Source organism: Gadus morhua, chromosome 6 (assembly GCF_902167405.1).
Source record: "Gadus morhua chromosome 6, gadMor3.0, whole genome shotgun sequence".
NCBI classification, from domain to species: Eukaryota; Metazoa; Chordata; class Actinopteri; order Gadiformes; family Gadidae; genus Gadus; species Gadus morhua.
Window position 1 is genome coordinate 15245987 of NC_044053.1, and position 16117 is coordinate 15262103.

General features: G+C 45.0%; 1 protein-coding gene across 1 annotated transcript; it reads right to left on the reverse strand.

Moving 5' to 3' along the window:
* Nucleotides 1-77: 77 nt before the first annotated feature.
* hsd17b4 (hydroxysteroid (17-beta) dehydrogenase 4) lies at nucleotides 78-15833 on the reverse strand. Its single transcript, XM_030359852.1, has 25 exons — nucleotides 15627-15833; nucleotides 15091-15144; nucleotides 14419-14526; nucleotides 14221-14280; nucleotides 14098-14119; nucleotides 13784-13830; nucleotides 13456-13540; nucleotides 13109-13296; nucleotides 12082-12173; nucleotides 11863-11887; nucleotides 11598-11726; nucleotides 10219-10310; nucleotides 9917-10029; nucleotides 9609-9732; nucleotides 9326-9377; nucleotides 8434-8505; nucleotides 6693-6796; nucleotides 6462-6527; nucleotides 5582-5651; nucleotides 5004-5110; nucleotides 4627-4713; nucleotides 4377-4463; nucleotides 3990-4128; nucleotides 2044-2171; nucleotides 78-1000 (listed from the first exon to the last, which is right to left on the reverse strand). The coding sequence occupies exons 1-25, from the start codon at nucleotides 15682-15684 to the stop codon at nucleotides 911-913; spliced, it is 2199 nt and encodes a 732-aa protein (XP_030215712.1). The 5' UTR covers nucleotides 15685-15833; the 3' UTR covers nucleotides 78-910.
* Between the last annotated feature and the right edge of the window lie 284 nt (nucleotides 15834-16117).

A 16117-nucleotide genomic window follows, 5' to 3' on the forward strand; every position in this document is an offset into this window, starting at 1 on the left:
CATTTGGCCTGGGATTGGAAGTCCTCAGCAATATGTGATGGACAAGCTTTTGGAAGGAAACGAGGAGTAATACAGGAGAAACCTTTATATTATTACTTTATTCATTATTACAAGAAAGAAATGTTTTCGGTTATCACAAAAGGACTGTTCCCATTCTTCTGCAGGATATTACACAAATCACATCATGGGTGTTACACTCTGAACATTACCCAAATCATTGTATAGCATGTCTTCACCGCTTTGTATTCATATGTTGGATGTTTAACGACATGAATCTAGTGCATGAATCTTGAGACGTTATTCCAAACTAAAGTTATTGTTTTGTGTAACTTAAGGCAAACAACAAAGAAAGTGAGTAAAGTTAAACTATAGCCTTAGCACACACATAATTAACATGATTACCAACAGCAAGTTGAAGGATCCATGTGTCACTTGTTATGTTTTATCACTTGACTGGAGTGCAGAGGGAAGGAGTATTCATCTCAACATCAACAGAAAATCGACCATCTGTCACCCTGTTCAAGACCTGCCAGTTAAGAACAATTGGCGGACCGTTTGCATGTACATCTGCTGTGATTTAAATCCGTTCAACAAAAAAAGCCTTGAAAGCTAAGAGGAGACAGACATGAGAAGAGTTTGTAACGCCCCTACCATCCAAGACTTAAGATCTAAAAAGATATGGATTCTATCTCACAAAAATCTACTTCTGGTTGGACTTCATTAGTAATTATTTCTGTAATATTTACCCATTTCATGCATTCATGTTACCCGATTAATATATATTAGATTATATAATCCTTCCTTGGCAGGGCAGTCCAAATGTAAGCGAAAACAGACTTTGAGGAGGAAGGCAATGTTCATTATTGATGGAAATGTTCACCATTAGTCAACTCCTGGGTGTCCGAGGAGCTCACAGCTTGGCAACGTCCTTCAGGATGATGTCCAGCTTCTGACCTAACATGATGTTTCCCTTGATCTTCAGTTTTCCAGCCATGAATGCCTGGCAGAAGGACAAGGACATGGTGGTGTCAGCGCAAGTCTAGCAGCAACCAGACGGGCATCACAGTTCCCCTTCCCCCTCTTTAAAATGGGTAAGTTCACCCCGAAAGCACTTCTTTATCAGTTAAACCGTACTGTTTGGATCCAGCCTAGCTCGAGTGAGTGTAACGTGCCTCAATTTGTTTAAAAACAAGTCCTGTGAACGGATTCCGTCACACGAGCTAACCCCCAAGGTAACGGCCATGTACAACTGTCAAAAAAAAGATTAACTAATAAACCAGATTTTATCACCATACTACCATCCAACACGCTGAACCATCACTTTGAATCATCGCATGAACTTTAAATAGAAAAAAGGCTTGTGACGCCTACAGAATAGAGGCCCTAGGCATCGTTTTCCCATACGCTCTCTCGGCGAGCCAGCCACCATTTGGGGCGCACGCATGGCGGATCCTGAGATCAATACTGAGGACCGTGAGAAGCTTATCAGTTCAGCACAATCGGGTAGTGGCGCCATCGATTATAAAAAAGGCACAGTGCTTCCTGCCTTTTTTTAAATCATTACTTTCTCCTTTTAAAGCCTGGGCCTACCAAAGTGTCCTGACAGCTCGACGCTGTGAGGGCACGCATTTTGAAATGCTTAATAGTTCTCAAGTTTCATCAAATGATGTGTGCGTGTGTGTGTGGGTGGGTGTGTGTGTGTCCATTCTAGGCTATGGGCTCCTTCTGTCATTTCTCTACCAGACTCCTTCTGTCCACTGAACCGTCATCTCTCTAAATAGACCTCACTCTACGTGACGTTTGCTCCCCGCTTTAACACCCCCCCCTCCCTCCTCCCTGACCCTGTTACACTGTGACTCCCTCTTGTCTTTGAGAGTGACCATGTTAACAGAGAAACCGTTTCAACCCAGCAGCTGAATTTAGTCCGGGAATACATTAGCCTAGCAGCCACCACCACCATCCTCCATCCTTTCAGAGACCTCCACCCCCCCCCCCCCCCCCCCCCCCCCCCCCCCCCCCACACCCCACCAGCTGATGCATTACCTGCTGCGGGTTGACCTTCCCCTGGACCAGCGCCATGAAGTCTGCATCAGACACAGCGATGGACACGTCTGCCTTCCCGCTGTAGGGGCCCTCATGCAAAGCCCCGGCCCCGTTCTTCAGATCTATAGCTGGGAGCGGGAAGGGAGATGGAGGGATGGAGAGAGATGAGGAGATGGAGAGAGAGGGAGATGGAGGGATGGAGAGAGATGAGGAGATGGAGAGAGAGGGAGATGGAGGGATGGAGAGAGATGAGGAGATGGAGAGAGAGGAGGAGATGGAGGGATGGAGAGAGATGAGGAGATGGAGAGAGAGGGAGATGGAGAGAGAGGGAGATGAGGAGATGGAGAGAGAGGGAGATGGAGGGATGGAGAGAGATGAGGAGATGGAGAGAGAGGGAGATGGAGGGATGGAGAGAGATGAGGAGACGGAGAGAGAGGGAGTGAGTCCATTTCCTTTCACCACTGTTGCCAATGCTCATTAGACAGCTCATTAGCAAAAAAATGTTATGGCTGAAAATGAAATGCCCGAAGCACATCATACAGCTAAACCTGTAGAGCCACTCTTATACCAGGTAAGGTCTAAGCAAACAACACTCCTAACAAAACATTATATTGGTTTGTTTTCCATGTCCCCATTGTCAACATAAAAAGTCAACAAACGTTTATTATTTTTTTGCAATAATTATAATAAATATAACCGCAAGCGGTGATTAACGGGGTCCGAGCAAAATTAAAAGTCAAAAACACACTAATGGAAGATATATATATATATGACAAATAATTATGAAGGAAAGATGTTGATGAGGATGTTCCACTTAATGCAATACTGTGCCTCGGCTTTCAGGTGAGCTGCAAAGCAATGGCCGAATGTCATGTTCAGCATGCTATAATCGGGATTCGAACTCTCAACCTAAGGATCACCTGTACAAGGCATTATCCCATTGAGACACTGATAAACCCGAACTTCAGCCTCATTCACATGGTCAAGATTTCTATTGATAAGCATACAACATCCAGAAACCTCCAAGCACACATTTCTCAAGTGAATTAAGGGCTTTTTTTAAAAAACACAGATCTGAAAATTTGCACTGTTAATGGTATCCACCTAATAACACCTAAGTAGCTATACTATAACAAAATTATCAGATAGGCAAAATGGGTTGAGACTGTGGACGTTTGGCTTTTCTATGAAATTGTGGGAAAAGTAAAAAAAATTTAGCAGAAGACCGGGGTGAAAAAGATGCATCTGATTTTAGAGATTAATATGATGAAAGAATTTGGAGTCCAGGTCAATCTGTTAAGGAGAAATAAGGCTAGTTTATAATTTTTTTAAATAGCGCCACCTTTGGGTGCAGTACCAGAATTTGGGTTTATGGGTAGTGGGGGGTATTGGTATCCACCTAATAATAGTCGTATGTTTTTTTTATACAATAACAAAATGGTCATATAAGAAAAATGGGCTAACTGCTCCAACTTTATTGGCCAATATTTCTCAAATGGAACTAAATAAAAAAAAATTCTGGTTGATGATTTTTGTGAGGCTTGGTCTCTAATTTTACGTGGCAATTTTGGTGAATTTTTGATTATTTTTGTAGCCTGTGAATCTTTTTATCATGTTCAGCTTTAAGATGAAATTGTAGGAAAAGTAAACATTTTTAGGGCATGAGACTATGGATTTTTCTAAATGCATCTGATACTAGAGATTAATATTCTGAAAGAATTTTGAGTCCAGGTCAATCTGGCGAGGAGAAGAAGCCTAATTCATGAGCCTAATTCCTAATTCACGACCTACGGTATAGGCTGCAGTATGACTTTGAGAAAAAAAAAAAAACGTTACAGAAATAAAATAATAAAACGCATGGAGGAGTATGCATAGAGGCACTTCACACATACAGTGGCCCCATGGTACCACATCGGAGGCCCCGGGCCCCCCCGGTCACTACTCACTCCACTGGGCGACGGTCTTGCCGTCCTGGGTGATCTCCCAGCCAAACACGCCCTTCACCTGCTCCACCAACCCCGCACCCGAGGCCTGGATGCGGCGCCCGATCTCCGCAAACACCAACCTGCTCTGGAGGTCCGCTGCCTGGGCAAGGGGGGGGGGGGGGGACCAGACTCGATTTAACACTTTTCTTGCAACATCTTTGCATGCAAGTTTTAGGATGACCAAGAGGCATGGAAGTTTGGAATGCACATGGTGTGTGTGTGTGTGTGTGTGTGTGTGTGTGTGTGTGTGTGTGTGTGTGTGTGTGTGTGTGTGTGTGTGTGTGTGTGTGTGTGTGTGTGTGTGTGTGTGTGTGTGTGTGTGTGTGTGTGTGTGTGTGTGTGTCGTACGGGCTGGAGGGCCTTGGGATCGGACGTCTGATCTTCGTACAGATCCACGTACCCGCCGGAGAGAGTCAGACTGCCCGTCTCCTTGACCTGACAGGGGCACACAGGGGGTCCGCCAGTGTGGGTTACAGTAGCCTTCATCCAGTGCACATTGAGAATGACAATTCTCGGGGGGGGGGGGGGGGGGGGGGATGTTAACGTCTTTTTAATGGGACTGCGGTGAGAGACGGGAGCACGTTCCTCGTACACCGACCTTGCACTGAAAGTGAACTCTGTTCCCCTCCTTCCACATCTCTGTCTGGAGAGACTGTCCGGGCAGCACGGGCTTAACGAAGCGAACCTGCAGCCAAATGATATCAGGATGGGGATGAGGAGTGTGTTGGAGCCGCTAATGAAATATTCATTTTAACGCCTTGCAATTGCTTAACACCTTATTAAAAATATAAACGCCAGAGGTGCTTGGAATTCAGGGCACCTGGTTTTCTGCGATGTAGCTCAAGCACTATAGAATGGAATGATACATCTCATGGGGCTATCCTCAGGTTACAATGTCAAACAAACTTTACTGCACACATCACGTCACATTATTATTATTTGATCTAAGCATTATGGCAGCATAGGCTCTCCTACCTTAATGGCACAGAAGCGGGCGGGGTCATTGTTGGCGTACTGCTTGAGAATGTGACGTGAAGCGAAGCCGAAGGAGCATAAGCCGTGCAGGATGGGATCCTTGAAGCCTGGCCAAAGAGTCGTCATGTTTAGCCACATTTCACGGTCCACTTCAGAACAAACTGGGTCTCATTGGATTTAGTTTCTCCACATATTAACCATATTCAAGCAAAAAAAACACAACACTGTAGTACCAGTCTGTATGCTAAAGTTCTATCCTATGTTACAGACCTATCCTGTATGTTACAGATCTAGTCTGTGTGCTATAGAACTAACAGCCTGGTACTTGTTCATCCTCTATTTCCTCTACAATATAAACTTTTCTTAACCGGCAAGGAAAATAAAGGGTCCTAGTTTTTAACCGACGCACGCCATAAGTGGGGCTAGGAGACGGCCTCATGCAGTGCGAATCTACAAAAGAGTACAATTTGTTCTGTAAGCACACAACAAAGCCCTTCATCTTGTTTAAAAAATACGATTCTCATTTGGAATTCTTTCATGAAGCCATTTCTTCCACTTTGGCAAGAGCCGGCCCTCACCTCCCATGGCGGAGAAGCTGGGGTCAATGTGAAGAGGGTTCCGGTCCCCACTCAGACGGTACAGGGCCGCCTGCGTCCACACAGGAGAGAACCCCAACAACCCCATTAGTCTGTCTGCACCGACCACATTGTTCAATACTTCATCCCAATTGGTCGATATCGTTTCCAGGCAGTGCAGTATTTTTCAATAACGGGGGGGGGGGGGGGGGCGGGGGGTGTGCCTGCCTTTTTACATTGGCCACAAATCCAACATTAAATACAATGGTCCGATGGTATGGTCGTTGCCTTGACAACGCAAAAACAATCTGCTCATAGCGCCCGCCAAAGAACACTTAAATTCCAGCTAATTAAGTCGATTAAAGGACATTAACGTTAAAGATTGCAAGTAACTAGCATCTAATCATGGTTGGTTTCTTTGGTGTGAGGGTAATTGACCACTCTGGGCTGTCCCGATATTGGAAGAGAATGCACCTCAGTAAGCAACCTTGGCCATCACTAACCCCAGTCGCATATTATTTTTCCAATAACGACACAGGGTTAGATCTGATTCCTTACATCCCATAATAAAAACAGCCCTGCACACTCAGAAGGCAGGACTAGCTGCAAGGCTGATGGAGGGAATGAAACAGATCCGGATAACGTACGGGGTTGTGGGCGATTCATCTGCCTCACCTAATGCCTCTGGATTCCTCTCTTTTTTACAATTATGTCAAAAAAATGTCAAGCAGTGGTGCAACGAGCTGAATCATCGGACATCTACCAGACATCCACAAGAATAATATCACTTTCACAATTTTTGCCTCAGTTCACACTTCCCATGTGATTTGCATGGGAACACTGTGGTCCGGACTCACACACACACACGCACACACACACGTACCTGCTCCTTTGTGGTGGACTCAACCACTACAGCATCTGGGGCCCGGCTCGGAGGAGGAGCGGTGTTCTGGAGAACAAGGACAAAGGACCAAAGATGACAATCTGGTCTTCATGTGACCTCTGCTTTATCATTGTACAAACCATGAGAGACAGACAGAGAGTGAGAGGGAGAGGGAGAAGGAGAGTGAGAGGGAGGGTGAGGGGGAAAGGGGAGAGATGTCAGAATGAATACCTCCGCGTGAGGAGAGCTTTTCTTGCCCCCGAAGCCTCCGGCCCCGACCACAAACACCGACCACTGGTTGCTGCACACGAGGCGTTGGCCTTGGTAGGTGCTCACTAGAGACAGAACATCAGGTTTGATCCTAAGCTCAGAGATGGGACAAGTCGGTTGTACCTACAGCTGGCCTGTGGACATCGGACAGAGAACCTTTCGGCAGCAAGACCCAACACTCTAGCCACTACAACACTATCCACTTGCTATGGGGTTCCCAAAGGTTTTCTGGGACCCCCCCTGTGCAGATATATTTGGCTCAGGACCCACCAAATATCTTTACATTGTCATTACCATGTCGGGGGGGGAAAAAGGGATAGTTAACATTTTTCAATCTGGGTTGTCGCCTTTTCACTCAAACACACTAAGGATCAGATGAAACAGACAAGACGTGTTTGCATGCATGTAATATTGTGGGGAAAATGTTGACTGTGGCCGTCTCGGGACCCACTCTGGCCCATCTTGCAACCCACTTAAGTTTGAAAAACCAGGCACTAGCCTGTAGTGCAGTGGTTTTTTAACCTTTGACTTTATGTGTCCAACTCAATCATCAACAAGACCTTTCGCAGACATATGCTAACCCTAACGGTAAGACATTTACAAATACACATGCATTGAGTATTGAGCGAAGAGTGCCAGCACCCCCGGTATACACAATAACACAAATGATATCAACAAGAAGGCAAAGGCCAACAGTGGAGGGAATAGTCTGCAAAGCTGCTCTCAGTGAGGTTATTTAGCCAATACGAATAGAAATTACAGTGGAAAACATAAGATGACCTATACTATACTGAACAATATTTATAATATATTTATTTAAAGTTATCTATAACATTTTCTCTATAACACCACTATAGGGCTTGTATATCAGATTTGAGAAGACATCTCGTGTGAGAAACGCTGTAACAGTTTGAAGCACAAAAACAACTTCCAATAGTGACTAATTATTTTACGATTAATACTAAACAATGAACAAAAAACATTCACACTAATAAGAGGACTCACTGTCCAATCCTATGCTCCCAAAATGGAGGAGGTCTTTGCGTGGGGACGTCACAATGTGCAAGCCCTACTGTACCGTTGTCAATCCATCATACAGCAACCGTTCTCTGTCGATATCTCAACAAGGAGCTGCCATATTACGCCATAGTAAAGCAGGAATACTGCCTTCCGCAACTTGTTCTTATATTTTCAGCTGAGCTCTATTCCCAGTGCAGGCAAGCACATGCAGCAGTAATATAAGACTAATAACAGCTGTCAATCTGAATAAATAGACCATTAAATAGACCATACGCTCCACTCACTGGTTGGTTGAGTTCATTCATTCATTCGTTTCAACATATAAACTTTCTGAAAGGATAGACATAGCTTTCTCCGTGGGGCATTGCCATCAAAAGCGTTGTCTCACCTCTTAACTTTGTAACACTGAACCCCTTTCAGCGTATATTAAATAATTACAGGAAATTTCCAGCGGGAAGAATAATAAATAGATAAGGGAACTTGAAGTCCCACGAATGTCTGTCGAAGGATCGATCACGTAACTTGTCCTAATAAGGACGTTATCAGATCCTGCAGAAATGCAATTGTCAATTCATCCATTATCCAGTAACCTGGTTACCAAGGGCAAACTTGAAGTAAGAAATCTAGATTTCAATGACAAAAGAAAAGATGGGTGCAAAAATGGTTCAAACTGAATGCTCACCATTTATAATGATGACAGCCCCAGACCCTTTGTCCAAAATGTCTAGAATGGTGGCCTTGGAGATCAGGGTGCCTGGAAGTTAACACAGAATCATTCACCAAAGAACACCTTAAATCGACATTCGACAGCAGCAGAACTAAATTTAGAGGTTACACATTACGCAAATTTCATTGGAATTTAAAGATGGTCACTTGGCCCTTAGACATAGACTTAGGGTGCACTCACACTAGGCCATCTGGCCGAGGCCGTTGGCCGTTTTCACACCTAACCGTGCTCAAATGGCCCCATTGTTCTCTGGCCTGCACTCACACTAGGCCAACTGGCCGTGGCCTTTGGCCGTCGCAGCTGTGGCCTGGCCACGGAAGGCTCTTGTACATACGTCATCACGTCGTAACACGTCATCACCAAGCGTCCGCTGCATGGACCATAATGAAGTCTGCCGCCAGTCAGAGTTTTAACAACAATGGATAACAACACAGAGAACACACCAACAGTTGAACCGCTTGACGCGATGTTTACCGTTTAATGGGGAAGAAGGCTTGTCGCCTTTATTATGTCCGTGGTCGTCGCATTGACTATACGTCATCCAGCTCAGGTTGCGTAGCCGTGCGTGTGTGCGTGTCGGCTCATTAGCATCTGTACCGTAGCGGCCCGTGCCGTAGCAGCACACCTCTCCCAAGTGGCCAAATTGGCCTGGCCTGGCCAGAGTGGCCACACTCACACTGGCAGATTTGAGCACGGTTAGGTGCTAAAACGGCCACGGCCACGGCCAGATCGCCTAGTGTGAGTGCACCCTTAGACATCAGTAAGATGAGTATTATTCTAGAACGGATGTTAGTCACTCTATCGAGTCTAACTATCAAGTTTTAAAGAGTAGTAAATGAGAATATACCTGAGGTTGGTAGAGGCTGATAGCACTTCAGATAATGCTCTCCATGCAAAATCTGGAATCAAACACAGACACTGGGATCAATCACAGCCCCCCAATACAATCACACTAAAGGAGCAACTGCCTTATTGTTCTGTTACATGATGTCTAATACACAGACATACGAGTGTGTGAGGGGAAAACGCACATCACAGGAAGCCACCACGCACACACTTACACGTGTGTGGCGCTGAAACACATACGCAACAAGTCCCTTGACCCTGAGGGATTTGGGAGTGAGTCTAACCTGTGTTGGATTTATTTCTAATCCTGGAATATTGGTCAGGCCTGAGTCCATCACGGCAGCCTGTGAGATGATGACCCCGTAAGTTGGCAGGCAGGCAAAGTTCTCGTGGCCTTCATAGAGGAATCTGTGGGAGGACAGAATGGGAACCCGGATGTCATGTTGTGTGACAACGGGTAGGAGGGTAAGAACTTACATAAAGGCTAGCATGTTTGGACCCAGTAGTTCTACCAACCGAGTGGAGGACACACGCACACACACGCACACGCGCACACACACACACAAACACACACACACGCACACACACACACCTGAGATGATCAGGGTCCTTGGTGGACATGCCTACTCCCAGGGCGTAGAGTATACACTGCATCTCGGTGTAGCTGAAGGTATGGTCTGGAAATTTATAACCCACAGCCTGGGCCTATAATGAGAGGAGAGTTAAAAAAATGCTTTGCAAGGGTCTAATGTTGAAATGTGGTAAAAAAAAAAAAAATGAAGGAGATGAAGAGAAGACTTCATGCATTTGCTCAGCATCACATAGAAGGATGCATTCAGCCCAATAAGGGGCGGAAGAAGAATGACATGACAAAGTGCAATGTGGTATGCTTACAGGATTGTGACCTAACGATGATGTAGGATTTGCCACCAGTCCGTCCCCGGCCGGCTCCTTGTTAAGCATGCTCAGCATACTCATCAGAGACTCTACATGGCACAGAGAGACAGCAAAACAATAATAATAGACAGATGGTCCGACAGAAAGGGGGTGTGAGCAGTGCTCGTCTAAGTGCTTGGTTTTGTCACCATTGCGGAGACAGACAAGAGGCAGATGCGGTTTTAAATGATTGTACTTGGTCGAAAAACACAACAAAAAAAAAGGCGTTTGGCTCAGAGCTGGGAGAGTGGAGTGGAATGAATGGATGACGGCGTTGGTGGAGCCTGTAAGGGGAGAGCCCTGGCTGCCGGCCACTGCTCGTCTCCTGGATTAATGGGGGCTGAGGAGCCGGCTGCGTCGATAACTATGGCGAGGACAGTGTACTCTGGCTTTGGAGAGCCCAGCGGCTCCCCCCCTGAGTGAGTGAGTCAGTCAGTCAGTCAGTCACCCCTCTTGCCCACTGCATCTGTCAACGAACGGATCCCATTGACTTTGAATGGGGCGGAGCTGCAATGCATTGTGGATCCATCCGTTCCGTTGGATCCGTCGGCTCCGTCAAGAAAGTTTAACATTTTTCAACTTTTCAGGCAGCGACGGATCCGTCATCCAATCAGATAGCGTAAGCTCGGGCTTGGCTGACGTATGCCTCTGCAAAGACTACTCCCCCATCCGTCAGCCACGCCTTCCGCCATCCGTTGACGGACGGTGCAGTGGACAGACGGCGTCAGTCAGTGAGTGAGTGAGTGAGTGAGTGAGTGAGAAAAGTGAGTGCGAAAGAGTGAGTGAGTGTGAAAAAGGAGAAAAAGAACGAGAAATAAAATAGAGAAATAGACCGAGGAACCTGGGAAGCCATCAGTGGCCCTTGCTGAACATGGGGCTCAGCAACGGGGTCATCATGGCGATGCACTCCATACAGTACAAGGAGCTGCTACAGGGCTATGCCAATGCAGCTAGCCACGCCCCCTGTAGCACTGGTGCCTCTGTTCAGCCGATGCTCACCCCCGCTGCTCTGGTACACATTAGAGGCCAGAGGAGCGATGGAGGAGGCAGGGGGGTACAGATAATGATGGACATCGGTCGTCCTGCCCTCTCTCTAATGTGGCCTCCATGCAGAAAAGACGGATCTCAGGCTGGTGGAAGGAAAACTGTCCGTAGTAACGACACTGTCTTGAAAGGCTGAATTTCGTTTTTTTAGCGCATTCAGGGCCCTTGAATTAGCTCAAATCGGGTCCTTTCATGCATGCACAGAATCAAGTCAGAGGGGTCCCCACGCCTTACTATCTCTCAGTGATTGGCTTAAGGTGGCGTCACCGTGCGGTGTATCCGACGTGACCCACCGTTTACTGTAGCAGGGTGGGAGGCGTCCTTGAAGTCGCAGATGTTGTCCCACTGATCCCTCACGGCTTCAGGAGACATCGGATGGTTTTTCCGCAGCAGGACGTGTCCCGGGGAGCGCTCCCACCGTACTACACGTCACACACACACACACACACACACACAGACACACACACACATACACACACACACACACACACGTCTCGGCATATATCCCTACGGCAAACTTATAAACTTATACCGATGGTACAAACAAACTCTACTCACATTTCCCAATCCAACCTGCACCAACCTGAAAGAAAGTAAACATTGCAAAGTAAATAAACAAATGTTGACATCTCAACCGCCCCACATACAGACTACACAATTCAAATACACTGAACGACGATAAGAAGAAAAAGCAAGCACACAATACTTAAAATGTAAATGTGTATGTGTAGGTGGAGTGGCTTGTGTCAACACATATGAACTGACAGATTCTCCTACCTCAAACAATGCGCCGGTTTCCTCACACTGCTCATGACACAACCAGAGAACGAGGGGAGACACATACTCCGGCTTGAGGTTTTCCAGAATATCTACATGAAGGACAGACACATATCAGATCTGCTGTACCACAGAGCGTCTCTCCTGATGTCTCGCTTCCCATCGCATCAATGCTCCCCAAGGCTGTCGCAAGCATGTGGATAAACAATTGTATTCATTTGTATGCTTGAATCCCTTTAAATTGCCAGTATATGGACAGAATGTAAATTAACGTAAAAATGTCCAACTGACTTTGGGCTGATTTCTCTTATATTTCAACTGGTCCAGATTTGCAGAGAAAAAAGAACGGAGGCGACGTCTAAGATCCGATAATGGCGAAAATGGAATTATACATATCATATATTATATCCACTCACGACACTCCCATTGTCTATTTATAACTAACGTTTATTTCTGATTTTAACAACGGAGTACTTTTTGATTGTTATTGCCTCAACCCACGCAGCGCTAGTAATGCATGAGGTTGAGCAGGCTGCAGTTCACTTATCAGCCAATGTGGCCAGTAATGAGAATGAATAACTGTACCTTTAAAAAAGGTACAATAATGAAGATTTGCTACTTCAAGCTAGGTTCAGTCAGAAGAAAAAGTGCCTCTCCCCCGTTTCTATCGCTACCGTGTGTGTGCATGTGTGAGTGTGTGTGTTTGGCACCAAGGTCACAGTAAACCATGTGTATTTTGCCCTTTGGGTGAATTACGGAGGCATTAAGGTTTCAATTCTCACTGCACCAGGATATTTCAGCAAATTTAGCTGAATAACGGGGTCTTGTTTATACCCAGAAAAGTTTGCATGTCAAACCAAGGAGCGTTAAGTTGGTTAAACAAAGAGTGCGTGGGCGTTGCATTATGCAACAGCTCAGACTAAGGGGTCACTGTAGAAAACACATTGAAAAGTAAAATAAACCAAATGAATGCACTTCTTCTGGAGGAAGCACAGCATAGTATGGTGATGGGCAGAGATGGGCTCACCCGCTGGCATGATGTTCTGAGTCAGTCGCGAGTTTGCGATGGGCGCGATGGTGTTGCAGTGGATGTTGAGCTTCCGCCCCTCGATGGCCAAGGTGTTGGACAGTCCCAGCAGGCCCAGCTTGGCAGCGCTGTAGTTGGCCTGGCCAAAGTTGCCATAAAGCCCTGCTGCCGAAGCCGTCATGATGATTCTGACCAAAGCACCCAAAACAAAGCACAGGTCATCCCCGATGCCAAGAAGAGACGGCAGAAGAGGCAGGTGTGTGTGTGTTTGTGTGTGTATATATATGCATGCACAAACATCCCGTTAGATTGCTGTCTTTTTCACGGTGTGCGCTACTTCTACTTGCCTTCCAAACTTCTGCTCCTTCATGTGGTTCCATGCTGCCCGGGTCACGTTGAAGGAACCCTTGAGGTGAACTCTTTGGATAAGGTCTGGAAAAAAATGTGTACAAACGTGTGTTCAATAATCATGTCAACAAATTTGTCAATTAAAAGTAGCTTTCTTAAGAAATCCTGCATTTATATCTTCCAAGAATGGACAATTTGGCTGGTGAGAGGTCACCATTACTTAGGATCGATCCCACTGTACCCCCAAGCAAGCCAGGAATCCCAATAAGAACACTTTGTGAATATACATGAATGGAAGATCACATCTTTGTTGAAACCAAACCTCACCCCAATCCAACTCGCTCAATCTGCTAAACGATCGGTCCCGTAGAATCCTGGGTTGAGGGAATGAAAGTTGAAGTTAGACTTTAAGTCGGATGGGTGCGTACACCACTGGTAAAAAAGCACATTTATGTAGCATTTTTTTTACCATCTCTTAAAGTCTGCTTTCACTACCGTTCGCACAGAGCCACAAACAGACAGCATTGTCAAGCACGCCAGGATCAACATGCAGATGGGGTACAGGTTATTCTCGAGGAAATTGAGAATCACCTTCCCTCCGAATTCCCAAAAAATCCAAGGAACAAAATAAATTTGCTTACCCAGCATTGTTTATAACAATATCTGGAAGAGGAAGGAAAAAAACATGTGAGAGGCCGTAGAAGCTCCACCTCCCTCCATAATGTAGTTAGTAGCAAGTATCACGCAACATAAAAAGCACTCACCTATTCTTCCAAATGCATCTAAGGCAGACTGGATCAGTTTTTCTCCATCTTCGACCGAATCTATCAACCAAAAAACTGACATTAAGCAATCTGAATCTTCACATGCATTTAAATTTTGGGTGTATTCGCAAGGTATACAGAGACATAGTGAGATAATAGGTATAAATAAATACAAAATAAAAAGGACATGACACTCACCATAGTTGGCCACAGCCTTGCCTCCCTTGGCTTTGATCTCCTCCACCACCTTATCAGCTGCGGCAGAATTCTTCCCTTCACCCTTTGCGTTTCCTCCAAGATCATTCACTAGAATACACAGATAGCATTTGATTTGGCGTATAATCTTTTTAGAGCCAAAGGTTGGTTACTTTATGCCACCATTATCTCTACAGAATAGAATGACGGTACACAAATACATCAGGTTGAACACGACTTCATCTCTAAAGCAACTTAACCAGTTGTTCACAAGTGCATCCTGATATACAGAAGTCCAAAAATACACATATATATATTTACATACACATCATTATATTTTTATAGAAAAATGTGTTGAGATGTTGATAGCTCTGATTGAATTTTATGTGAAATATTAGATCTGAGCTATCTAAGTTTCAAAATAAAACATGAGTGCCAAAATTATTCAGTGAAAAAATAAATATAGCCAACCTCCTCTGCATTGATAGCTCTAAAAATATATAAATATGAATATACAACTGCCTGAATAGGCTTCAAATGTACACCAAATACTCTTCTCGCTGAGTTTACACACCATGATGTCACGTCATTGATGAATTCAAAACAATCCACTTAGAGCTCCGAGCGTGAGCATTGCTGTTTGAAGGATAAATAATTATTTAATACTTGACTTACCCACAACTGAAGCTCCTCTCTGTCCAAATGCCAATGCATATTCTCTGCCAAGACCTGTAGTGGTTGAAAACAGCATTAATTCGATACTCTCCGTCTCTTCCGTCGTTATAATTAAATTAATTAACTAAATTAACAAAAAAATACAAATGTTAATCCACGTAAGACTTTCGTGATGACCTATGTCCCAGTTCCACTGTACTTTGACACTACGTTGCATAGCCTAGCTAGCCTCAACTATAATGTGTTTGGTGTGGACTAGTAAAGCCCATATAACAACGACTAATGCTATGCATTCCTATCGATAAGGCGTATGAACTTTAATAAACATTTCAAATCATATTAACAGATTTCTGACTAGATTATTCAAAATAGCTAATCCCATATCTATAAAACTGCCACTTGTTAAAACAACATAATAGGGTCATAGGGTTATTTTTGATTATATCGATTATTTATAATAGATGAATAATCCTGTCAAATGTCTAGCTAGTGTAAGAGGGGCGAAGATATTACATTCAAGGTGTGAAAGTTTTTACCTCCTCCGGCACCTGTCACCAGCACGACTTTTCCATCGAAAGTCAAAGGCACAGACATAACGGCACGATATAGAAGCTGGAACCTTAGATGCAATGTGCCAAAACACTGATGTGACTGCACACTAAACTAAACCAAGTGGTAGGAACATTGAACCCTCCTAGCAGTGGCTGTGGACTGTAGGCATTCACTTCCGCAACAACAAGGGGCGGAATCAACCCCAACCAATCGGAGGGCTAGGAGGGATACTGGGGAGGGGATTAGGATTCGCATATCCTACCATCGACGGTGCCCCTCACAGGTAATGCAGAGCTATTTAGAGAGCTCTCTGGATAGCTCTGAGGTATTCTACTTGCTGTAGTTTGGTCTGGCTTTGCGAGACTAGCTCTGAGGTAATGCTTTCATGGTAATACGCATATTTCAATTTCATTTTTATTTTACCTTTATTCAACTAGGAAGTCTCATTGATAACAGTAACACTATTTTACAAGGT

Excerpts from the sequence above, each read along its gene's own strand:
- hsd17b4 (XM_030359852.1), bottom strand. The coding sequence starts at position 15,684 with ATGTCTGTGCCTTTGACTTTCGATGGAAAAGTCGTGCTGGTGACAGGT. Across the intron at positions 5,652-6,461 it reads AGTCCACCACAAAGGAGCAG|GCGGCCCTGTACCGTCTGAG; the intron begins GTACGTGTGTGT and ends GTGTGGACGCAG. Across the intron at positions 4,714-5,003 it reads CCCGCTTCTGTGCCATTAAG|GTTCGCTTCGTTAAGCCCGT; the intron begins GTAGGAGAGCCT and ends ATTTGGCTGCAG.